The sequence below is a fragment of the Leptonychotes weddellii genome, chromosome 16 (assembly GCF_054177405.1).
Source record: "Leptonychotes weddellii isolate Sample4059 chromosome 16, ASM5417740v2, whole genome shotgun sequence".
In the NCBI taxonomy this organism is placed as follows: domain Eukaryota; kingdom Metazoa; phylum Chordata; class Mammalia; order Carnivora; family Phocidae; genus Leptonychotes; species Leptonychotes weddellii.
Genome location: NC_138384.1, coordinates 44,556,703 through 44,582,918, shown reverse-complemented (window position 1 = coordinate 44,582,918; position 26,216 = coordinate 44,556,703). Strand labels below are relative to the sequence as shown.

Here is a 26,216-nt window from a genome sequence, read left to right as displayed (position 1 = left end):
ACTGGTAGATATTTAAGCTGTTCAACACTGCAAGCATATATCCTGGCACAGTGTCCAATAATTCTTTTTTTTAAAAAAATATTTATTTATTTATTTGACAGACAGAGAGCAAGCGAGCGAGCACAAGCAGGGGGAGAGGCAGGCAGAGGGAGAGGGAGAAACAGGCTCCCCGCTGAGCAGAGTGCCTGATGTGGGGCTCCATCCCTGGGATCATGACCTGAGCCGAAGGCAGATGCCCAAGCGACTGAGCCACCCAGGCGCCCTGATGTCCAATAATTCCTTACGGCAAATTCTTAAACATAGAATTTCTGGGTCCTGACACACTGGGCAAAATGCCCTCCAGAAAACCGTTACCATTTCAACTCCCACCAACTGTGTGTGAAGGTGCCCATCTCCTCACACGGTGGCGGGACCAGCATTCCCATATGTGCAACCACAGAGATAACTTTTCCTCTGGATTATCAAGTTCCTTTACAGAACTATAAAACAAATAGAGAACTATACCAAAGAAAAACTAGTCACTCATAATCCCACTACTCAAAGATAATCAAACGTGGAAATACCTTTCCTTTAAAAAAATATACCTATATTCTGTGCAATCATATTATACAATTTAATATTCTGCTTTTCTTCCCCCCCTCTCTTAAAAAGTATATTATCTCAACAAAATGCTAGAGAACCTAACCAGGAACATACAGAAAGAATTATACACCATGACTAAGTGGGATTTACAACCAGAAATGCAAGGTTGGTGTAATATCTGAAAAATCCATCAATGCAGTATTGCCATATTACACAAATAAAGGTACCATAAACATGATCATCTCAACTGACAGAGAAAAAAAAAAGCATGTGACAAAATCCAGCACCTCTTCATGATAAAAACACTCAACAAACTGGGAACATAGGGAAATTTCTTCAACCTGATAAAGGGCATCCATGAAAAATCCACAGCTAACATCATACTTAATGGTGAAAAACTAAAAGCTTTCTTCCTAAGATAAGGAGTAAGACAAGGATGTCTGCTCTCACCACTTCTATTTGACACTGTACTAGGGGTTCTAGCCAAAGCAATTAAGGAAGGAAAAATAAACGAGACTGCCAGATTGGAAAGGAAGAAATAATATATATTCATAGATAACATGATCTAGTATATAGAAAATACTAAGGAATCCACAGAAAAATTATCCGAACTATTAAATTTACTCAGCAAGGCTGCAGGACACAAGATTAATATACAAAAATTAATTGCATTTCTATACATTAGCAAAGAACATTCTGAAAATGAAATTAAGACGTCCATTTACAATACCACCCAAAAGAATAAAATATAGAGGAATAATTTAACAAGAGTTGTGTAAAACTAATATTCTGTAGACTACAAAACATTGTTAAAAAAATAAAAGATGTAAATAAATGGAAAGATACCCCATGTTCGCGGATCGGTACACTTAACACTGTTAAGGTGGCAATACTCCCCAAATTTAATCTATGTATTTGGCATAATCCCAATCAAAATTCTTGCTGCCAGACTAGTCAAAAGAATCCTCAGAAAGGAAAAAGTTGAAGAATTCACATGTCCCAGTTTTACAACTTACTACTACAGCTGCTGATACTGCTACAAAACAACAGTAATCAGATACTGTGGTACCTGAATCTATATGGACAGACATATGTATCAGTGAAATAGAAACGAGAATCCAGAACTAAAGAAATACATATATGGTCAACTGATTTTTGACAAGGGTAACAAGACCATTCAATGAAGACGGTCTTTTTTTTTAACAAACAATACTGGACAATTGGGTCTCCACATGCAAAAGAATTAAGCCGAAACCCTACCTCACACCATGCACAAAAGATGACTCAAAAATGGCTCACAGACCTAAATGTAATAGCTAAAACTACAAAACAGAGCAATAAAACTTCATGACCTTGGATTAGGCAATGGTTACTTAAATACTATCCTAGGAAAAGTACATGTGAAAAAAGAAAAAAAAAAAACAGATAAACTGTATTTCATAAAAATTAAAAACTTGCACTTCAAAGGATACTTTTCACTTCAAAGAGAGTGAAAAGACAACCCATGGAATAGGAAAAAAATTTTATGAATCATGTATCTGATGAACAACTTGTATTGAGACCCTACATAGAACTTTTTAAAAAATTTTTAAATTTATTTATTTATTTTTTAAGATTTTATTTATTTGACAGAGACACAGAGAGAGAGGGAACACAAGCAGGGGGAGTGGGAGAGGGAGAAGCAGGCTTCCCACTGGGCAGGGAGCCCGATGCAGGGCTCGATCCCAGGACCCTGGGATCATGACCTGAGCCGAAGGTAGACGCTTAATGACTGAGCCACCCAGGCGCCCCAGAACTTTTTTTTTTTTTAAAGATTATTTACTCATTTGAGAGATAGAGCAAGAGTGAGAGCGAGCATGAGCGGGGGGGAGGAAGAGAGGGAGAAGCAGACTCCCCGATGAGCTGGAAGCCCGATGTGGGGCTCCATCCCAGGACCCCGGGATCACGACCTGAGGCAAAGGCAGATACTTTTTTTTTTTTTAAGATTTTATTTATTTGACAGAGAGAGACACAGCGAGAGAGGGAACAAAAGCAGGGGGAGTGGGAGAGGGAGAAGCAGGCCTCCCGCTGAGCAGGGAGCCCGATGCGGGGCTCGATCCCAGGGCCCCGGGATCATGACCTGAGCCGAAGGCAGACGCCCAACGACTGAGCCACCCAGGTGCCCCGCAAAGGCAGACACTTAATGGACTGAGCCACCCAGGAGCCCCTGGACCACTTTCTAATACCACACACCACAAAAATAAATTCAAAATGGATGAAAGGCCTAAATGTGAGAGAGGAAACCATCAAAATCCTAGAGGAGAACACAGGCAGAAACCTCTCGGACCTCAGCCACAGCAACTTCTTACTAGATACTCGCCGGAGGCAAAGGAAACAAAAGCAAAAATACTGGGACTCCTTCAAGATAAAAAGCTTCTGCACAGCGAAGGAAACAACAAACCTAAAAGGCAGCCTACGGAATGGGAGAAGATATTTGCCAATGACACATCCAATAAAGGGTTAGTATCCAAAATCTATAAAGAACTTACACCAAACTCAACACCCAAAAAAACAAAGAATCCAGTTAAGAAATGGGCAGAAGACATGAATACACACTTTTCCAAAGACATCCAGATGGCTGACACATGAAAAGATGCTCAACATCACTCTTCATTAGGAAAATACAAATCAAAACCACGATGAGATACCACCTCACACCTGTCAGAATGGCTAAAATTAACAGAAGAAACAACGGGTGTTGGTGAGGATTTGAAGAAAGGGGAACCCTCTTGCCCTGTTGGTGGGAATGCAAACTGGTGCAGCCACTCTGGAGAAGAGTTTGGAGGTTCCTCAAAAAGTTAAAAATAGAACTACCCTTTGATCTAGTAATTGTATTACCAGGTATTTACCCAAAGGATACAAAAATACAGATTTGAAGGGGTACATGCACCCCGATGCTTACAGTAGCAATATCAACAATAGCCAAACTATGGAGAGAGCCCAAACGTCCATCAACTGATGATGGGTAAAGAAGATGTGGTACATGTGTACACACACACACACACACACACAGGAATATTATTCAGCCATTAAAAAGAATGTATCTTGCCCTATGCAATGACATGGACAGAGCTAGAGTATATTCTGCTAAGTGAAATAAGTCAGCCAGAAAAAGACAAATACCATATGATCTCACTCATATGTGGAATTTTTTTTTTTAAAGATTTTATTTATTTATTTGACAGAGAGAGACACAGCAAGAGAGGGAACACAAGCAGGGGGAGTGGGAGAGGGAGAAGCAGGCTTCCCGCTGAGCAGAGAGCCCGATGCGGGGCTCGATCCCAGGACCCTGGGACCATGACCTGAGCCGAAGGCAGACGCTTAACGAATGAGCCACCCAGGCGCCCTCATATATGGAATTTAAGAAAGAAAACAGATGAACATATGGGAAGGGGGAAAAGAAAAAAAGCAGAGAGGGAAACAATCCGTTAGTGACTTTTTTTTTTAGATTTTTTATTTATTCATTTGAGAGAGACAGAGAGAGCACATGCAGGGGGAGAGGCAAAAGCAGACTCCCCGCTGAGCTGGGAGCCCGACATGAGGCTCGATCCCAGGACCCTGGGATCATGACCTGAGCCAAAGGCAGAAGCCCAACCATCTGAGCCAAAGGCAGACACTTAACCGACTGAGCCACTCAGGCACCCTGTATATAAATTTTTTAAAAAAGATTTTATTATTTTTAAAACTTTATGTCACCTCTTATGTATATATGTACGTATATCATCCCTACACCCAACATGGGGCTCAAATTCACGACCCCGAGATGAAGACAAAACAAGCACCAAGTGAAGAAACAATCAGATGAATCCAGAATACAGGACGTTCTACAATTTACCTGGCCCAGACTCTTAAAAAAAAGTGCTAAATTGTTCTAGATTGTGAGTTGGAAAACTTTCTCTGCAAAGTAATTGACAGTAAATTTTTTTTGCCTTCATGCACCATATGGTCCCTGTTTAAACTTTTTTTTTTTTTTTTAAGATTTTATTTATTTATTTGACAGAGAGAGACACAGCGAGAGAGAGAACACAAGCAGGGGGAGTAGGAGAGGGAGAAGCAGGCTTCCCGCCAAGCAGGGAGCCCGATGCAGGGCTCGATCCTAGGACCCTGGGATCATGACTTGAGCCTAAGGCAGACACCCAACTGAGTAAGCCACTCAGGTGCTCCCCTGTTTAAACTCTTTAAGGCTGCTGTTACAGAGTTGTAAAAATTCTGGAAAAGCTGTCACAGATAATACATAAACGAGTAGGTGTGGAATAAAACTTTATTTACAAAAACAGGTGGCAAGCCACAGAACCAAATGCAAGTGATGAACTTGGATGCATCTTTTTTTTTTTTTTTTTAAGATTTTATTTGCGAGAGAGAGAATGAGAGACAGAGAACATGAGAGGGAGGAGGGTCAGAGGGAGAAGCAGAATCCATGCTGAGCAGGGAGCCCGATGTGGGACTCAATCCCGGGACTCCAGGATCATGACCAGAGCCTAAGGCAGTTGCTTAACCAACTGAGCCACCCAGGCGCCCAAACTTGGATGCATCCTTAAGCATCATGTCATCAGTATGTCCCTCCCCCCAAAACAAAAAGCAAAATATTAGCAATTGAATCTAGCTAAGTGTATTCACTACTGTATGATTCTTTTCATTTTTCTGTATGCTTGGCACTTTTCACAATAAACATCATTTTCAAACTGTGTATTGTCCTGTGTCATTAACTCTTTAATGCCTTTCCAATTTCGCTTTTAAATATGATAATAAGTGTTTATTTATTTAGCTCCACACCAGTATGGAGCCCAGTGCGGGGCTCAAACCCATTACCTGAGATCAAGAGTCTGATGCTTAACCCACTGAGCCACCCATACGCCCCATGAATATCTTTTGTACAGAAATACTTGTTCACTTTCTTCAAGGTATATTCCCATTATCAAGAAGAATGACTGGGCCCAAGACAGAACACTGTAATGAGTCCCGATACATATTTCCAAACTGCTTCGTAAAAAGACTGCACCTTTTCCCACCACCCTTGTGAACAATTATACGGGTCTTTTAAAAAAAATCTACAAAGGATTTTGTTGATTTTTACATATGCTGAGACAGAAAATGTGTAGGACGATGTAATACCAAAGGGTCAGTGGTTTTCTCTGAGTAATGGAATTATGAGTGATTTTCATTTTCATCTCTGAATTTATTTTGTACTATATCAGATTTTTCCATAACACGCATACTATTTCTGTAATTTAAAAGGAGTAACTTTAGGGGCGCCTGGGTGGCTCAGTCGTTAAGCGTCTGCCTTCGGCTCAGGTCATGATCCCAGGGTCCTGGGATCGAGCCCCGCAACGGGCTCCCTGCTCCGCAGGAAGCCTGCTTCTCCCTCTCCCATTCCCCCTGCTTGTATTCCCTCTCTGTGTCTCTCTCTGTCAAATAAATAAATAAAATCTTTAAAAATAAAATAAAATAAAATAAAAAAATAAAAATAAAAACAGTAACTTTACAAAGGGATAAATATGGTAGAATTCTGGTTACACGAAATACCTAGTATAATTAAATTCATAGAGCTAGAAAGCAGAACAGACGTTACCAGAGGCTGGGGGAAGGCAGAATGGGAAGTTAGTGTTTAATGGGCATTTTCAGTTTAGGATGATGAAAAAATGGAAATAGACAGCAGTAATGTCTGCACAACAATGTGAATAAACTTAATGCTGATGAATTGTACATGTTTTTTTTTAAAGATTTTATTTTTTTTAAGATTTTATTTATTTATTTGACAGAGAGAGACACAGCGCGATAGGGAACACAAGCAGGGGGAGTGGCAGAGGGAGAAGCAGGTTTCCCGCCCAGCAGGGAGCCCGATGCGGGGCTCTATCCCAGATGACCCAAGCCAAAGGCAGACACTTAACGAAGGAGCCACCCAGGTGCCCCTGAAGATTTTATTTTTAAGTAATCTCTATACTCAACGGGGGGCACAAACTCATAATCCCGAGATCAAGAGTTGCACACTCCATCAACTAAGCCAGCCAGGTGCCCTCAAGTGTACATTTAAGAATGGTTTAGGGGTGCCTGGGTGGTGCAGTCGGCTAAGGAGCCGACTGTTGGTTTCAGCTCAGGTCATGGTCTCTGGGTGGTGAGACCGAGCCCAGGATTGAGCTCTGTGCTTAGCGGGGAGTCGGCTTCAGGACTCTCTCCCTCTGCCCCTCCCCCCAGGCTGTCCCTCTAAAATAAATAAATAAATCTTTAAAAAAAGGGGGGAGGTTTAAATGGGGTGCCTTGGGCGCCTGGGTGGCTCAGTTGGTTAAGCGACTGCCTTCGGCTCGGGTCATGATCCTGGAGTCCCGGAATCGAGTCCCGCATCGGGCTCCTTGCTCGGCAGGGAGTCTGCTTCTCCCTCTGACCCTCCTCCCTCTCATGCTCTCTGTCTCTCATTCTCTCTCTCTCAAATAAATAAAGAAAATCTTTAAAAATAAATAAATAAATAAATGGGATGCCTTGCTGGCTCAGGGGGTAGAGCATGAGACTCTTAATCTTGTGGTTATAAATTTGAGCCCCACACTGGGTGTAGAGATTACTTAAAAATTAAAAAAAAAAAAAGTTAAAATGCTACATTTTATATTGTATTTTGCCAAATTAAAAAAAAATTAAACAGTAAAAGTTATTTTACATACACAAATTAAGAATGTTCATCATAAATGTTTATAACAGTAAAAGAGTATCAACAACTTACATACCCACCAACATAATGGTTAAGTAAATTACCACCTATCAAACAATGAAACATGAAGCACAAGTGAGGCTATGGATTTGTATTTTTGCTGCAAACAGACCCATGATATGCTGAAAAAATAAGGCTATCATATATTAAGCATGATCTCATTTTGATATTTAAAAAGAGAAAAAAAGGGCACCTGGGTGGCTCAGTCGTTGGGCGTCTACCTTCGGCTCAGGTCATGATCCCAGGATCCTGGGATCGAGTCCCACATCGGGCTCCCTGCTCGGCAGGAAGCCTGCTTCTCCCTCTCCCACTCCCCCTGCTTGTGTTCCCGCTCTGACTGTCTCACTCTCTCTGTCAAATAAATAAATAAAATCTTTAAAAATAAATAAATAAAGGGACGCCTGGGTGGCTCAGTCGGTTAAGCGGCTGCCTTCGGCCCAGGTCATGATCCCAGGGTCCTGGGATCGAGTCCCACATCGGGCTCCTTGCTCAGCAGGGAACCTGCTTCTCCCTCTCTCCCTCTGCTTGTGCTCTCTCTGTCAAATAAATAAAAATCTTTAAAAATAAATAAATAAATAAATAAATAAAAATAAAAAATATGAATAAATAGTAAATAGAGATGTCTGTGAGGTGAAACCCTGAAACATTAGCAGTGGCCACTTCTCAATGGTGGGACTATGGGTGATCTTTTTCTTCCTTTTAACACTTTCTGGAAATGGGCAGCTGTTACTTTCATAATCAGAAAAGCAATAAAACTCTCTGAAAGAGAATAAAGAATCTGACATAAAGGACAGTGTCCGAGATCACAGACAGATGAGGGGAATGAAGACCTGTGCACAGCTTTCTTGACTCAAGTGGGCACACCCTGTTCAGAACTGGCTGCGGGCTATTTATGAGGGTAGCTCAGCTGCCAGACGGGTCTCATTTCCTTGCCAGCATGCTGATCCCATCGCGGGCCTTATCTCCACCTATCTATCCACAGACACTCCACGAGGCCACCAAACACCTCTTACTTAAAGGGCAATAGAGCGGAAGCGCCTGAGCACATGAGGACCTGGACAAGGGAAAGCAGTTTCCGCAGAGGGTGGGCACGGAAAGAAAACACTCTGGAGAGAAAACCAGCCGGCAGCTAGTTAGGTTATGGCTAACGGCAAGCCGTTCTTCACTCAAGATGCCCAAATTAGTTCACTAAGCTGCACACTCACAGCCTGGCACCGGGCACCAGGCATGCCTGGGGGCCTTGCGTGGCCCAGCCCCTCCTCCCGCCGTGAAGCACAGAGCAGACACCACTTGCTTCTCACACAGTGTTCTTCCTCCACCAATAGATGGATGTCTGGCTGTTAGCAGGACACAGGGATCCCATTCCAGCCTGCAGTATTATTAGCCCCTGACCACACAGTGCTAACTTACAAAAGTACCCTGTGATTGGCTGATGGCTTGGCAGGTCGTTCAAGGCCCACTGCTGGGCCTGAACTGGTTGGGCTTTGGTAGGGTCTAAATGAGGTTCCCAGACACAAGTAAAGTTAAGTAGGGACTAGGAAAGGAAGGGACGCTGATTTACTTTATTGTTGAAAAGAAACCAAGGCAGCAGTGTGGTAAGACCTGGGTGAGATCGTGGTTGGCTATATACTAAAACCTTGGGGAAGTGATTACATCTTTCTGAGCATTAGTGTCTTCATTTAACTAATGGGAAAATAATAACAAATAAAATAATAGGGCGCCTGGGTGGCTCAGTTGGTTAAGCGACTGCCTTCAGCTCAGGTCATGATCCTGGAGTCCCTGGATCGAGTCCCGCATCGGGCTCCCTGCTCGGCAGGGAGTCTGCTTCTCCCTCTGACCCTCCCCCCTCTCATGCTCTCTCTATCTCATTCTCTCTCTCAAATAAATAAATAAAATCTTAAAAAAATAAAAAATAAAAAAAATAATAATGCACACTTCAAGGGATTATTGTGACAACTAAATGTGGCGGTACAGGGGGTACCTGGATGGCTCAGTTAGGTGTCTGCCTTCGGCTTGGGTCATGATCTTGGGGTCCTGGGATCGAGCCCCGAGATGGGCTCCCCAGTCAGTGGGGAGTCTGCTTGTCCCTCTCCCTCTGCCCCTCCCCTCCTCATGCTCTCGAATAAATAAATAAAATCTTAAAAAAAAAATGTGGCTGTACCAGGTAAAGCACAGAACATCCTCAGTACATGGTACTATTGTTATTAGCTGTATAACCTTGGACTAGTCTCTTCTCTGAGTTTTCTTCCCTTTTTTTTAAGATTATTTATTTATTTGAGAGGGAGAGAGAGAGCACGAGTGGGGGGTGGGGGGGCAGAGGGAGAGGGAGAAGCAGACTCTCCCCTGCGCAGGGAGCCTGACATGGGGCTCAATCCCAGGACCCTGGGATCACGACCTGAGCCGAAGGCAGACGCTTAACCGACCGAGCCTCCCAGGCGCCTCTTTCTCTGAGCTTTGACTTAACTTCTCGTCACCTATAAAACGGTTGTTGTGAAGAGAGACCATGTACATAAGACAACCACCACGATGCCTGGGACATAACTGCTGCTCAATAAACTCAAAACAGCCATCCTCACCAGTGCTACACTGGAGGCATTCTGGTTACCCCCCAAAGACACTGAGAGTGAGAGGATCCCAGAACTGCCTGGAAAGGGGTTCCTGACACAGTCACCATCTGGACCGCTCCAATTAAATCCTAAACCTGCCGAGGATGAGAGCAAAAGACTGGTCACCTAGGGGAAAGGCATCTCAGGACCCAAGGGCGAGGACACTGGGAACATGGATGCCCTTGCCGCTGCTGGTATAAACTGATAAGTGATCACTGGAGGGCAATGGGGTAATAGCTACCAAATGATAAAATCACAATCTTCTGACCCAGCCACTCCCTTTCTAGTAATGGATCCTGCAGTTATACCTGCACACACACAAAATGATACGCACGTGGTCATACACTACGTGGTAACAGAAGCCTGGCCACAACCTGAGTCTGTACGGGACAGGTTCAATAAATTATAGTGCTCCCATGTTGAAATACTATACAGCAATAGAAACAAAGGAGGAATCTATGTACTGATCTGGAAATATCCCCAAAAGATAATGTAAACTGAAAAGAGAAAGGTATAGAATAGTGTATACAGATTTTACATTACCTTGAATTTTCACCCATGTGAATATAAATGATCTATGACAAAAGACAACCTGCACCTCTCTTTCTTTTTCACATACTGGTGCGGTATCAGAGGTAGATGGGAATAGGCAGAATGCAGTGAAGGAGGCTCTCCTCAGGGCTTTTGCTCTTAATAAGGGATCTGCCCAAATTAAAGCAAATACTGAAAGCAGACATTTATCAATCCAGGCTAACCTGTGATAAACACCGAGACTAACCTGACGAAGTCTTCGGGAAGCAGGTCAGGACTAACACCCAGGGAGTCAAGCACGTCGTTTCGAATCTGGAGCAACAACTCAGAATCTTCCCCAAAGGTATCAGAACTAGGATCTCTTCCTTTATCTGTGCGGAACTTCAGGAGCACTAAGAAAGGCAAAGAAGGTAGGTTAAAAACCAAGTCTTTTTTTTTAAAGATTCTATTTATTTGAGAGAGAGAGAGAGAGCAAGAGCAAGCAGGGAGCAAGAGGGAAAGGGACAAGCAGGCTCCATGCTGAGGCCCCAACGTGGGGCCCAATCGCCCGACCCTGAGATCATGACTCAAGCTGAAATCAAAGAGTCGGACACTCAGCCAACTGAGCTACCCAGGCACCTCCAAAACCAAGTCTTTTCAAAACAAATGCTTATGGATGTTGAGAACGTAAACACAGAAAGTGGTACAGTAATCAGAATGAGGGCCAAGTGAAAGACAATCTACTTTTATTTGCAAACATAGAGAGGCAATCAATGATTACAAAAATGACTAAAATTACTGTGATGAGTGCCACAATAGTGTAACAGAAGATCTGACATCCTTGGTGGGGTGGTGTCAGTTAAGGACTCCCCAAGGAAGTAGTAACCGAGTCAAGTATGTGTGAATTTGGGGGCAGGGGAAGTAGGGGAGAAGCCTCAAGCAGAGGGAAAAGACCCAATTATGACCCAGAAGACAGGTCTGGAGTGGGAGGCATGCATTCTAGGCATCAGTTCAAAGGGCTGCTTCAGCCAGAAAGGCCAGCCAAATGCTCAGACTCATCAGACAGGCAGGTCATTACAAACAAAACCTCCCTCAGTACAATAATTATGTCAACCTCTAGAAACGAATGTTTAATTTTGCTTGTGAACCAGAGGAAAGGTTCAGATGATGGCAGCAAATTAGAGCTACTGTGTAATGAGACCCTAACAAGGTTTGAATTTTTAACCCCAACAAAAAGACACAGGCAGGAGCCTAAGACTGACGAAAATACCAGCACCTTCTAACGCCAGCACACCTTGTCCACGATGTTCACTGCATGCTGGGTGGATGGTATCCTTATTCCCCACAAGCTCCCCAAAATGGGCGCACAGCTGGCCTGGAGCCCCATCTCTAGGGCAATGCCCCTCCCACATGACACTGCTGCTTCAGAGCTTGGGTAGACACAGACAGGGCCCGGTGTTCTGGGACAGCAGCTCATGCCCGGAGGGGGCTTGCCAGTTTAAAAAAAGTGCTTCCTTTTAAGTCTCATCGACAATTGCTGACGGAAAAGAGAACTTATTCAACAAATTATACTCTCCATCAGTACAAGGGGCTCTTCCCTAAAAATTAAGATGGACTGAAAAGTGACCCAACTGCTGTGAGGCTCTTTAAAAATCCAAGGATTTGCGGGCGCCTGGGTGGCTCAGTCATTAAGCGTCTGCCTTCGGCTCACGTCACGATCCCAGGGTCCTGGGATTGAGCCCTACATCGGACTCCCTGCTCAGTGGGAAGCCTGCTTCTCCTCTCCCACTTCCCCTGCTTGTGTTCCCTCTCTCGCTGGTCTCTCTCTGTCAAATCAATAAATCTTAAAAAAAAATAAAATAAAAATAAAAATCCAGGAATTTGGAAGCCACCCTCGACTGAAGAATCCATCCTTCGACTTGTTTTCTTAAGACTCACAGATCGTTTCAGTGATGAGCGGCCTGGGTTGAGAACCACCAGCTAAGAAGCAGGAATTCATTCATTCACAGGTACGATGGCCAAGCACTCACTGCGGGCCCGGCAGGCCCAGGAGCTGCAGGGAGTGGCCAGCCTGCTCCGGTGAAGGCAATGGGGGTGGCGGCAGAGAGAGGATTCAGGAACCACAGCAGATGGCCCCCTCAAGCCCGAGAGGAGCTCATAAATGGGTTGTCAAGTGCTCCAGGAAGATCTCAAACCGTGGAGGCCCGTTTAAGGAAAAGAAGACACAACCTGTCCTGGGCTGGGCTTTTCTCAGAGACAGGTCCCCGGTCCACATTTCTCTGGCAACCTCCACATATCAGCGACTTTGAAAAAAGGACTCCAAAATATCTGTTTTGAATACTGTTTTGTTGTCTGGGGATGTTACTTTCCTCTTTTCAAGAACACAGCTCTGGGGCACCTGGGTGGCTCAGTCAGTTGAGTGTCTGACTCTTGATTTCGACTCTGGGTCATGATCTTGGGGTTGTGGGATCGAGCCCCGCATGGGGCTCCGCACTCAGCATGGAGTCTGCTTGTCCCTCTCCCTCTGTTCCTCCCCCCCACCGCTCTCTCTCTCAAATAAATACAATCTTTAAAAAAAGAAAAAAAGAAGAACACAGCTCCTAGAATCTTCAGTGCTACCTGACCACTTGGCAGCCAACTCAGAGCTGATGACAATTCGGATGCTGGCTAACACCAATCTGCCATCACCTAAGCCTCACTTCTAATTCAGCAGATGTGTTGCTGGGATTCCAGTTTGGAGTAAATAAATGCAATCAAGTAATAAGCATTTGGGGGCAGGGTGGAGAAAAGACTAAAACAGGGACCATCAATCCCTGTTTAGACCAAGACTCTTTTTCAACAATGTCCTGTGAAGACAAAGGAATCTGGAAATGTGCTAGTCAGGTCAGAAGAGAGGATACTCTGAGCAGACTGTATCGAATGTCATCGCTATTCCTGTCAATCACTCCTGAGAGGACACAAGGACAGACCCAGAATGAGTTATCAGTGTCGCCTGAGCAATGACAGAAGCCTTGCCAAGTGCAAGCCGCTGGAACCGCACAATCCATGGCCCAGTGGCTACTGTGTGGGGAAAATGAGTGAGGCTGCTTGATTTCCAGCAGCCAGGGTGATGGGCAGCAGGAGCCTGTGCTGGCTGTCTCCAGGCAATCCTCTCATTTCTGTGTCAGCAACAGAAGCACCAACTGTCACGAGGGACGGAGAGGAGAGGACCATTTTTCCAGCTCCACCACAAAGCTTGTCATCTTTTGGTTAGAAAATCCAGCTAACTCTTGGAACAAAGCTCAAACCGTTATAATAATCAGAGAACAGCGCCTACAATGTGCCAGGCACTGTTCTTAACGTTTTATGTGCATTAACTAATGCTCATCCTCAGTGACCTGGTGAGGGAGGTATTACTCTCCCCACTTTACTGATGAAGAAACTGAAGTTCAAAGAGATGAAGTGGCTTGTTCAATGTAACTGTCCATAATAAGCAGTGGAGGAGAAATGCCAACTCAGATCTGGCTTCAGAATCGGTGTTTCTTAACCCTAATCGAATCCAGGAGAAATGGTTTAAGACAACCAGGAATGCAGCCCCAAGGATTCCAAGTGGTCTGGCTCTTTGCCCCTAACCTCAGGAAGACTCCTATTCAACCATATTTTTGTGAGATGCATTTTCCAGATGGGCCCTGCCCTCTCCCAACTGGTCCATTAATTTTAAGTTGCTAGTTCAGTGGGTGAGAAGTGGAGGCAGAGGCCATCCGAAACCTCGCCTCAGAAAGAAGATGGCACGAAAAGGAGGAGGACAAAGGCAGCCAGCAGCTGGCCCCGCTGTCTCTCTGGGCCCCTTGCCCGGTCCTGGTGCAGGCCGTCTGGCCGAGGGCCGGCAGGCTGGCACCGTCCAGATACCTCGCTGACCACATCTGAAGTCCTCTCAGGGCCTCTGGGAAGGGGGCCAGTCAGTCCGGCCACTTACTTGCAGCAAAGCAAACAGAAGCTGTATTTTTCACTCTTTTTCAAATGTCAGCACTCCAGTCAGCAGGGGTCATGGGGGATAGGGAGAAGCCCATGTCCTGGACAGGCAGCAGCCCCAGAACTGACCCTATCCCCTAACAAGCTCTTGCTTATTAAATTCTCCTCTTTGTTCTGCTTTTCACCCCTCCCAAATAGCCAGTCAGCTACACACACATGCGCGCGCGCACACACACACACACCACTGTTGACACTGCAATTCTGAAGAGCACCTCTTCACCAGTTTCCAGATTATAAAATTGTTCCATTAAGATCAAATATTGTCAGGGATGGAGAGCTACTCTGCCAAAAGATGACTCATCGCATAGTATCAAAACACTGCACAAAATTAGAGTTCCAAAGTTGATTAACTTCATCTGAACCTTTTAATTAACTCAGGTTGTTAAAGTCTAAGGGAATGACATTCATCGCTACAGATGATAGGCTAGTGTCTCTGCCCAAGTTCAGGACTTGCCCATGTAATGGAAAAAGGCAAACTTCAAAAAAGGAGAAACCAAGCACCTTTTCATTTGTTAGAAGAAAAACAATGTACATGCGAATATACTACTATTCTGAAAAAAAGAAATTAACACTCAAATTCAAATTTAAACTGAATCAGAGTATCAGATTCGTGTTGTAACAGAAATCTGGAAAGCAGCACTATTTTTTATTTATTTATTTATTTTTAAGATTTTATTTTTACTTATTCGACAAGAGAGAGCGAGAGAGGGAACACAAGCACGGCGAGTGGGAGAGGGAGAAGCAGGCTTCCCACTGAGCAGAGAGCCCAATGTGGGGCTCGATCCCAGACCCTGGGATCATGACCTGAGCCGAAGGCAGATGCTTAACGACTGAGCCACCCAGGCGCCCCATGGAGAGGGAGAGAGTCTTAAGCAGACTCTGCACTGAGCAGGGCTCGATCTCACAACCCTGAGATCATGACCTGAGCCAAAATTAAGAGTCCAATGCTTAACATAACCAAGCCAGGGCGCCTGGGTGGCTCAGTTGGTTAAGCGACTGCCTTCGGCTCAGGTCATGATCCTGGAGTCCCGGGATCGAGTCCCATATCGGGCTCCTTGCTCAGCAGGGGGTCTGCTTCTCCCTCTGACCCTCCCCCCTCTCATGTGCTCTCTCTTTCTCATTCTCTCTCTCAAATAAATAAAATCTTTAAAAAAAAAAAAAACCATAACCAAGCCATCCAGGCACCCCCATCCCACAAAGCCTATCTTTTAAGGCAAAACATGAGGTCTCATGTTTGGTCAATTGCTCTTTCCAATAAATACATACCAAGGATGGTAATAACTAGAATTATTGTGATGATTTCACAGTGTATACAAATATCGAATCATTATGTTGTAACCTGAAATACAGTGTTATAGGTCAAGTACATCTCAATAAAAACAAATATACAAATAAGTAATGAGCACTGATTTTGTGCCAGGCCCTGAGCTGGACAGGGGAAAGCAAAATGCACACACTGCCCTCTCAGAGCATTTAGGGAAGGTGACAAAATTACATACAGAATAACAAAAAGTGGGAACCAGCAAAGGTGCTCTGAGAGAGCATTACTGGATGGAATGGGGCGGTCTCACTGGGTGGAACCATCTCATCCCCACTGGCCACCAGGCCTGAACACTGACCCTGGGCACACTCTCACCCTTGGCACATCCACATGCTGCTTCAAAGCCAAGGGAGCTTTGAAACTGGCAGGCAGCAGCAGTAAGGAGCACAGCGCTGGAGCCAAACTGCCTGGGCTGGATCCCAATTTTTCCACTTACTATGACCTTGGGCCTGTGAAAACATCCTCGAGCCTCCTCTGTAAAATGGGAATCATTAAGAGCACTTCCCTTACGGGGTTTAAAGACTAAGTGAAGTAGTCCCCGCAAAGCAGCCCGGACAGCGCCAGGTGCAGCGAGAGCACCGGGTAAATGACAGAGCTCCAGAGCCGCTGCTCTTCCACAACCTCCATAAACCCAGCTTGCTCGCCCTCGGAGAAACTGACATACTTCATCACTTAACTCTGTTACCATCACTAACTCAGCTGTGAGCTCTGGAGGCTCCAGTGACTCGGCTCTGAGCAATCCTGATACTCTGCATACCCCTCGCCCTCTTTCCTCTAATACTCGGATCTCAGGGTATGATCTTACAGTCATTTGTGTAAATTCACTGTACAAGGACGGGATTTGTCTCCTCTGCTGGATTTTTGTGCTTGTGGGACAGAAACCGTATCTGCTTTGTTCACTATTCTCTACTTAATGCCTAGCACAGGGCATGCCCCATAGTGGGCACTGAGAAACTCTCCACTCGGGCGAAGGACGGACACCAGTCACACATGAGGGGCTCATGACAGCTGACACAGGATCCTCACCCACCCTTACCAGGCCTGTTCTTCTATTCAGAATATAGTTTTCAACATAACCAGGATGGATCTGTTCCTTACCATGTATTTACATATATGGTAGATTTGGAAAGTCCAGCAAGAAACAAAAAAACATACACAGTGCACCACGTGTGTCCTCAAGAGGGAAACGAGACGAAATCTGGCTTTCAAGGCCAGGGGCGCCTGGGTGGCTCAGTCGGTTAAGCATCTGCCTTCAGGGGCTGTCATGATCCCAGGGTCCTGGGTTTGAGCCCTACATTGGGCTCCCTGCTCCGCGGAGAGCCTGCTTCTCCCTTTGCCTGCTGCTCCCCCTGCTTGTGTTCTCTCTCTCCCCTTTCTCTCAGTCAAATAAATAAACAAAATCTTTAAAAAAACAAAAAAAATCAAGGCCGTATCTGAGGGCTAAAGGTGCAGAAAAGCCAGCCCGCAGGCATGAAGCTCCAAGGAGGGACAGAGCTGGATTGGGGAAGGCAGGGACGTTTCAGGGAAGTCACTGTGAGTTTGGCTCTTGCAGCCTCCTGCCTTTTGAGGTGCCTGGTCATCTGTTCAGCTCAGTTCCACATTACTTGCCCCTTCTTTTACTTCACTCTTTAACCACAGAAACTTACAAGTAGGTGTGTGCATATATTCATTCATTCATTTTTTCATCCACAAACATTTCCTGAGCACCTGCACTCCACCCTCACACCCCCTTGCTGAGCCTGTGCTGGGGACCCAGAAGCGATCCAGACAGCACCAGGTCCTGCCATCCACAGAGGGCACACTCATAATTCCTGACTGTCACGACTGTCACCATGGCCACACAGTACTTTGATCTCACTTTCCAGAGAGCCTCACCACTGGAGTGGCCTCCCCTGAAGACTTGCTCTGAAATGCCCCTTCTGAGCTCCAAGTCCTGGCCACCCTTTCACCTCTCCAGTGAAACCTGGTGTGGGACCTCATCGCATAACAGCTCAAAACAGAAAAAGAAAGCTGTCTCTTATTATTTACATCTCACTCTCTTCTGAAAAGAATTTGAAGCAGCCGCATGCAAGTTATTGGGGGGAGGAGTGGGGAAGGGAGTGCTATTTCTCAGAAATGACCTGAAAACAAGATGCCATTTTTTGACTACCAAATTAAAGGCCAAGATTACTCACCTAAGCAAGAAGGCAGAGGGAACTGCTCTGTCACTGAGCTCTGGTGGGAGGGTAAATGCTCAGTAAACCATAAGAAAATGTGGTACTGAGGATCTTTACAAAGGGCCATGCCCCTTGGCCAGTGATTGAATTATGTATAAATGGTCACTACCATGTTATTTATACGACAGAAAATCTGGAAATGATATCAGATGGTAGGATGGTTACGTAAAACATATTGACAGATTGGAATATTATTAATCTATTAAAATTATGTTTAAGCAGGTTTTAGTCAGGGGCGCCTGGGTGGCTCAGTTAGTTGGGCATCCAACTCTTGGTTTCGGCTCAAGTCACAATCTCATGGGTTGTGGGATTGAGCCTCGTGTCAGGCTCCTCACTTGGCAGGGCGTCTGCTTGAAAGAGTCTTTCCCTCTGCGCTACCCCCAACAAAGATAAATACATCTTAAAAAAAAAACAAAAACAAAAACCACACACCCTAATTTAGGTTAAAAAAAAAAATCCTACAGGGGCACCTGGCTGGCTCAGTCAATGGAGTGTGTGACTCTTGATCTCGGGGTTGTGAGTTCGAGCCCCACATTGGGTGTGGAGATTACTTAAAAATAAAACCTTAGGGGTGCCTGGGTGGCTCAGTTGGTTAAGTGACTGCCTTCGGCTCAGGTCATGATCCTGGAGTCCCGGGATCGAGTCCCGCATCGGGCTCCCTGCTCAGCGGGGAGCCTGCTTCTCCCTCTGACCCTCCTCCCTCTCGTGCTCTCTGTCTCTCATTCTCTCTCTCGCAAATAAATAAATAAAATCTTTAAAAAAAATAAATAAATAAAATAAAACCTTAAAAAAATTCTATAAATCCTATATTCAGAATGCACTCCACTATGTAAAAACAAAACAGAATGAGGTAAGGTACAACTGTTCCCACCCCATTCTAGAGGTGGGAAACTGAGGCTTGGGACAGAGAGGCTCAGGGTCACAATGGACTCAAAGGTCACCACATTCATAACCTCAATGCTATACCCCCTCCCTAGGAGCAGAGACAAGATAGGAGACATGCGGGGCGCCTGGGTGGCTCAGTCGTTAAGCGTCTGCCTTCGGCTCAGGTCGTGATCCCAGCGTCCTGGGATCAAGCCCCGCATCGGGCTCCCTGTTCCACGGGAAGCCTGCTTCTCCCTCTCCCCCTCCCCCTGCTTGTATTCCTGCTCTCACTGTCTCTCTCTCTCTGTCAAATAAAGAAATAAAATCTTTAAAAAAAAAAAAAAAAGATAGACATGCTAGTTCACAAAATAAAAATCACTTCAAATGGATTTGGCTCCCCACCCCAGAGCCCACCAGTTTAGAATAATGCCAACCACTCAGTCAGACTCCTGTCCAGCCAAATACTGATTCTCCTCTAAAAAATGTCAAGTGATTCCTGAGCTTGACTCTCACCTTTGAAGCAGAACATTGACTAGTATGCAAAGACTGTATGTAACTTACAAAAAGAAGAGGACAAGGAAATTCTAAAACGCAGAGACAATTACGTAGAGGGCAAGCAGAGAGATCCACAGCCCCCGCCGGAGGGCCCCTTCCCTCTCAGCGTTGCCAACCGCACCCTCTACTCACAGAGCGGTTCTGACAGAGCCCTCTGCATTCACACTCACCCTGCCTGGTCACAAGCAGCAGGGAGACAGGGGCTTTTCTCTAGCCCAGCACTTGAGTGGCACATGACCTTGACTCTGGGCATCTGCTGCTCTCTGCCAACGGCTCTCACCGAGGGAAGATGGCACAGGACATTCCCGTGACTGTGGTCTGACAGTAGGAGAAAAGATGGGAGGCGCTGAACAAGAACTGCAGCTGGGCTGGGGGCCCAAGAGCAGCTCAAACACAGGCTAATGCCGGGGGTGGGGGAGACACAGGGCTGCAAAGCAAACAACCAGGCAGGTCTCGCTGACAATGCTGCCCATTATTACAGTCTGTTCTCAGGGACCTCAGGTTCCCATCTGCCAAAGTGGGATAAGGAAATGTCACAGCGTTCTTGTGAAATTCAGATTTGTAAAATGGACATAATGCCATTATTGGTGGTGCTAATACAGTCGACCCTTGAACAACACAGAGGTTTAGAGGCACTGACCCCCCGTGAACATGACAATCCACATAGAACTTTGATTCTCCAAAAACTTCACTACTAATAGCCTACTGCTAGCCAGAAGCCTTAGTGATAACAGAAACAGTTGGTTAACAAATATTTGTGTTCTATTACATATTGTATTATTTCAATAGAGTAAGGTAGAGAAAAGGAAATGTTATTAAGAAAATCACAGGGGGGCGCCTGGGTGGCTCAGTCGTTAAGCATCTGCCTTCGGCTCAGGTCATGATCCCAGGGTCCTGGGATCGAGCCCCGCTTCGGGCTCCTTGCTCTGTGGGGAGCCTGCTTCTCCCTCTCCCACTCCCCCTGCTTGTGTTCCCTCTCTCGCCGTGTCTCTCTCTGTCAAATAAATAAAATCTTAAAAAAAAAAAGAAAGAAAGAAAATCACAGGGAAGAGAAAATAATTTTACAGTACTGTAAGGTATTTACCAAAAAAAGAATTCATGTGTAAGTGGACCTGCACATTTCAAATCTGTGTTGTTCAAGGCTCCTCTGTAATTGAAATCTGACTGCGTTGGACAACACTTAGACACTTACTAGGTTTGGTGACCCTGGACAAATGACGGCCTGTCCAACAGTCAATATCCTCATATGACAATGGACGATCATAATAAGATCTGCGGGCGCCTGGGTGACTCAGTTGGTTAAGCGACTGCCTTCGGCTCAGGTCATGATCCTCGAGTCCCTGGATCGAGTCCCGCATCGGGCTCCCTGCTTGGCGGGGAGCCTGCTTCTCCCTCTGACCCTCCCCCCCTCATGTGCTCTCTCTCTCTCATTCTCTCTGTCTCAAATAAATAAATAAAATCTTTAAAAAAAAAAAAATAATAAGATCTGCTCTCACGAGGGCGTTATGAAGATTTAATGGGATTGTGACACATGTAAAGCTCTTAATCAACAATGATGAAAGCACAATAGGGGCCGGGCCTTTGTTTAATCCCTGCTGTCCGATGAGGCGGACTTAGGGTTATGCCCATTTGTCAGACTGAAGAGCGGAGCAGTGCCTCACCAGGATGGGTTTTCTCGCCAGTCTATCCGCTGACGGCTGTGAGGCACTAGACCGTCCTTACGGGGCACCTCTGCCCTTCCCCTCAGCTCTCTTCTCTCACATGGCACTGCCTTGCTTTCTGAATGACTGCGGTCTGCGTTCTCCACCACTGATAAGGCAGTGGCCCCAAAACACCCAAACAGAACAACAACCACCAAAAAACCACTGCTTTTTTTCTTTCGCCCTTCCTACAAATTATTTTTAAACATCTGTGGTCATGACAGCAGCGAATCAACAAGTACTCGACTGCCACCCCCTTATCAGAACCCACTTCCCTGTGGCCGTCTCCTCCTCAGTGGTCCTTGTCACTGCTGGACACTGCTGAAACACCCAGTGGGGAATGCCAGGCCCGAATGGGAACGGCTGCCCTTGACCTGGTCCGCAAAGGTCACAAGTTCTAAAATAAGAAGTTCCCTCTGAACAGAACTCATCACCAAATCAAGCTGAGGCCGAGAGACAAAGACAATTACAAATCCTAAAAACAAGGAGTTAAGTAGGGAGTGCGGTGGGGCAGGGAGAATTGGAGGAGGAGGCATCAAAAAACAAAGTTTTCTAGAGCCTACAACAGGAAAAAAAATATTACAAAGCACCCACCATCAAGACACCTTGCAAAAGAATCCACGCAGAGAGGATGAAAAATGAGATATAAAATACTAGAAAGCTCTAGGGGCGCCTGGCTGGCTCACTCAGGAGCATGAAACTCTTGATCTCAGGGTCACAGGTTCGAGCCCCAGGTTGGGTGTAGAGGTTACTAAAAAAAAATAAGTAAACCTAAAAAAAGAAAGTTCTAGAAGAATATACAAGAAATGGCTGTTTCCTCTGAAGTTACCTATACATTTTACTAATCTGTTTCATTTTTACAATTTAAAAAAGGAGAAAACTACTTTGAAGGCTCTCATATATATGATCATCGCAAGTATAAAGTTCTCAAAATCTCCATTTCTACAGAGGTCACGAAGTGAAGGGACTTGCTTAAGGTCAAGAAATACATGCAGAGCTGGGACCTAAACTTCTTCTTTCCATTTCCAACTCTGGAGACTTCAAAGTATAGGTGACTGAGAAGATTCTACGGGCAGGAGAAAGGAGATGTGAACCCCAAACTTGTCTGGCTAGATTTACAAACCAAGAAAAGAGCCTAATCCCCCAGTGAAGGGCCCTGACCTCTCCAGCTCCTACCAGAGACAGGAGCTGCTGGTTGTTAACAAGCCCTTGCTCTCTGGACACAGAAGTTAAAGGCGTGGAAATACTTCTCCATCCTTTAGATGCTTATGGCACAGTCCTACAGCTACGTCTGGGTCTTACAGGTACTTCCAGGCTTGTGCCACAGTGGAGAAAAGGACTCAGGCAAATTAGCACCATCTAAGCAGCTTTACATGAGCCTAAAATAAACTAATGAAGCCACAGGTTAAGAATTAGCAAAATTCTGGGGTGCGTGGGTGGCTCAGTTGGTTAAGCATTTGCCTGCCCTTGGCTCAGGTCACGATCCCAGCATCCTGGGATCAGCCCGCGTCGGGCTCCCTGCTCAGCAGGGAGTCTGCTTCTCCCTCTACCTCTGCCCACCCCCCACTCATGCTCTCTAATAAATACAATCTTAAAAAACAAAACAAAACAAAAAGGAATTAGCAAAACTCTCCAAACGTAGGACAGGTGGCCTCAGCAATCAATCGACCCACACTGACCAAGCCCATTCTGCATCAGGCCTCTCCTGGAGAGTCAAGAGACGAGGGAGCCCACAAGACAGCCCTCAAGTCAGCTCTGTTGTCTGGGGGTGGCATGGGGATTACAGAGGAAGGAAACCCAACTCAGATAAGGGGAGTTAGGTTCCTGGAGGTAGCACTGGAGCTGAGCAATGAGGGTTAAGTGGGAAGGGCTGAAGCAGGATATTCCAGGCAGAAGAAATGGAAATGTGTATAGAAATGAAGGGGGTGACAGCAAGTAGTTCAGTAAGAGTGTAGGGTTCAAGGACGGCAGAAGGGAATGGAAAGGAGAAAAGAGGTCAGTGGGTCCCAGGTCTAGAATGCCAAGCCACAAAGTTTAAATTGTATCCTGATGGCAAAAAAGATTCATGGAAGGGTTTCAGTTTTTAGAAAGATCAATCTGGTGACTGAAAATGGATTAGAAGGAGGAGCTCTAAAGGCAGAGGCTGGTAAAAGGACCACAGCACTGATGAAGGCTGCCGGTGAAAGGCAGTCCTATGGGAGAACTCGTGGTCATCTGAATAGGAGGGAGGGAAATCAGGTCTCCAGTGAACTCGGGTTCCAGAGAGCACCACACAGAGTGCTGGGCTGGGGCTCTAGGTGAAAGGAGCTGCCAATCATGCATATGAACTTCACGAATGCTCCGCAGAAGAGAAAAAGGCAAATAGGCTGGAACAAAGGTAACAGCTTAATTTGGAGCATTGGCTTCCAACAGATTCATTCTGGCTCTGGGTAAACACAGACAGCATATTAGGACACCTCATCTTTAATCCACCCACAACCAAAGAGGCTCAGCAGGGGGAAGTGAGTTACAAGAGGCCACCACTGTATCTATGCCCTTTGCTCCCCTAGTACCTGCCTCCAAGCCACCATTTGTATTTTTAGTAAGTTCCTGCCCAGCTCCAGACAGAAGGTGAGTGTGACGTGTTTACATGCAAATACACCCCCTACAGTCTGCCTACCACTACTGCTTGACAGAGGAAATTCTTTTTTGCAGAGCAAAGGCCCATAGTGGAGGCCAAGGAGACTTGCTCATCATCTCCTACCTAATTCATCAAGGCTTTGCTGTTCTGGTGATGTGCGGTATTTCTCCCACAGCAAGGGTCTCTAGGCACCCTATACAGCTCTTTTCCAGAGGAACTGTACATGCAGAATACCAGATTCAGACCTCCCCACCATCTGAAGAGATGACGAGGATGTGCTGTTAAAATATGCCATTCTTGGGGCACCTGGGTGGCTCAGTCGTTAAGTGTCTGCCTTCAGCTCAGGTCATGATCCCAGGACCGTCCTGACCGTGCTGGGCTCCCTGCTCAGCATAGGCCTGCTTCTCCCTCTTCCACTCCCCCTGCTTGTGTTGCCTCTCTCGCTATCTCTCTCTGTGTGTCAAATAAATAAATAAAATCTTTAAAAAATATATGCCATTCTATAGACCCCGCACAGATCACCAATAAGCCCTTTGCAAGTATTACTCATCAGCTATCAAATATCAGCATTTTTCCAGGTGCTGAGAATCGGTTCATTTGGAGACTGTTTTTGTTTTTCTGTTATTTTTAACGTTTTTTTTTTTTAAAGATTTTATTTATTTATTTGAGAGCGAGAGCACAAGTGGAGGTAGGGGCAAAGGGGGAGAGGGAGAGAGAGAGACAAAGAGAGAGAGAAAAGGTGAGGCAGACTCCCTGCTGAGCAGGGAACCCCACACAGGGCTTGATAACAGGACACGGAGATGACCTGAGCCAAAGTCAGATGTTTAACCAAGTGAGCCACCCAGGCGCCCTTATTTTTAACTTTTTTTTTTAAACATATAATTTTTTTTAAGATTTTAATTTATTCATTTGAGACACAGAGATAGAGAGCGAGAGAGAGAGAGCATGAGCAGGGAGAGAGGCAGAGGGAGAGGGAGAAGCAGGCTCCCCATCGAGCCAGGAGCCCGATGTGGGGCTCGATCCCAGGACCCTGGGATCATGACCTGAGCCGAAGGCAGATGCTCAACCATCTGAGCCACTCAGGCGCCCCTATTTTTAACTTTTGAAGTAATTTTAGACATACAGAAAAACTGTACACAGAATTCCTGTATAACTTCATCTAGATTTCCCAAATGTTAACATTCTACCACATTTATCATTACTTCTCTATATCTACACATACTCATTTTTTCCTGAATGATCCAGCATTTGCCCCTAAATACTTCAGGGTGTATTTCCTAAAAACAAGAATATTCTCTCACATAACCACAAAACAATTATGCAAACCATGAAATTAACACTGACAGACTGTATCTAATCTATAGACCTTTTTCAAATTTTATCAACTGTCCCACTAATGTCCTCGAAAGCAAAAGAAAAGTCTTCCCCTACTCTCAAATCCAATCTAGAATTCTCCATTCCACTTAGTTATCGTGTCTCTTTATTCTCCTTTAATCTGGAACAAGAGTTCCTCAGTTCTTTGTGACACTTTGAAGAGTACAAGTCATTTACTTCACAGAATATTCTTCTATTCGAGTTGGTCTGATGTTTCCTCGTAATTAGACTCACATTACCCACTTTGGACAGGAAATCCAGAGTGGTGGTGTGTCCTTCTCAGTGCATCCTCTCGGGATGCATTCCGGAATATCAACTTTGATCTCTCCGTTGAGGTACAATCTGCCAGGGTTCTCTAAAGTCTCTCTCTGTAATTAGTTAAAAAGTATCTTGGGAAGAGACATCTCTTCTATTTCACAGCAAACCTTTCCGTTAGGTTTAGCATCCATCAAGGATTTTTTTTTAAGATTTTATTTATTTGACAGAGAGAGACACAGCAAGAGAGGGAACACAAGCAGGGGGAGTGGGAGAGGGAGAAGCAGGCTTCCCGCTGAGCAGGGAGCCCGATGCAGGGCTCGATCCCAGGACCCTGGGATCATGACCTGAGCCGAAGGCAGACGCTTAACGACTGAGCCACCCAGACACCCCTCCATCAAGGATTCTTGACTGAAACAACTTTTACTGCTATGGTGATGGTCATACACAGATTTTTTTAACTTCATCGCTCCTGCTTTATTCTTCTATGAAAAAAAAATTTCGTCTCTCCCCCATTTATTTACTTATTCATTTATCTATCAGTATAGACTCATGGGTTCTTTTTTTTATTCAATGGGTTATAATCTATTATTTACTTGATCCTCCAACTGTCCCAGATTTCACCAGGAAGAGCCCCTTCAAGTTGGCTACTGTGTCCTTCTAACATGACCCATAATTCTTCCCCCCCCCCCCCCAGAAAGCAGAAAAATTATTTATTCCAATAGATGGCAGAAATAAGAAAGTCATCCTGAAAATATACTTTGGTGCAATTCTGTTGGGACAGACAGTTCCTCTGAACATGCTCTCCTACTGACTGCCCCTTTGGATTCTGTCTTGTGACAGTTAAACACTTTGCTGATTCCCAT

General features: G+C 45.3%; 1 protein-coding gene across 2 annotated transcripts in view; it reads right to left on the bottom strand.

Moving 5' to 3' along the window:
• Window positions 1-26,216, bottom strand: part of SAE1 (SUMO1 activating enzyme subunit 1) — a 79,597-nt gene that overhangs the window by 5,795 nt on the left and 47,586 nt on the right. Inside the window, exon 7 of one of the 2 annotated variants that reach the window (XM_081807180.1) lies at window positions 10,703-10,847. The exons of the other annotated variant lie outside the window; for it this stretch is intronic. Within the exon in view, the coding sequence (XP_081663306.1) occupies window positions 10,703-10,847 (145 nt within the window). The remainder of the gene's footprint in view (window positions 1-10,702; window positions 10,848-26,216) is intronic. 2 annotated transcript variants of the gene reach the window in all.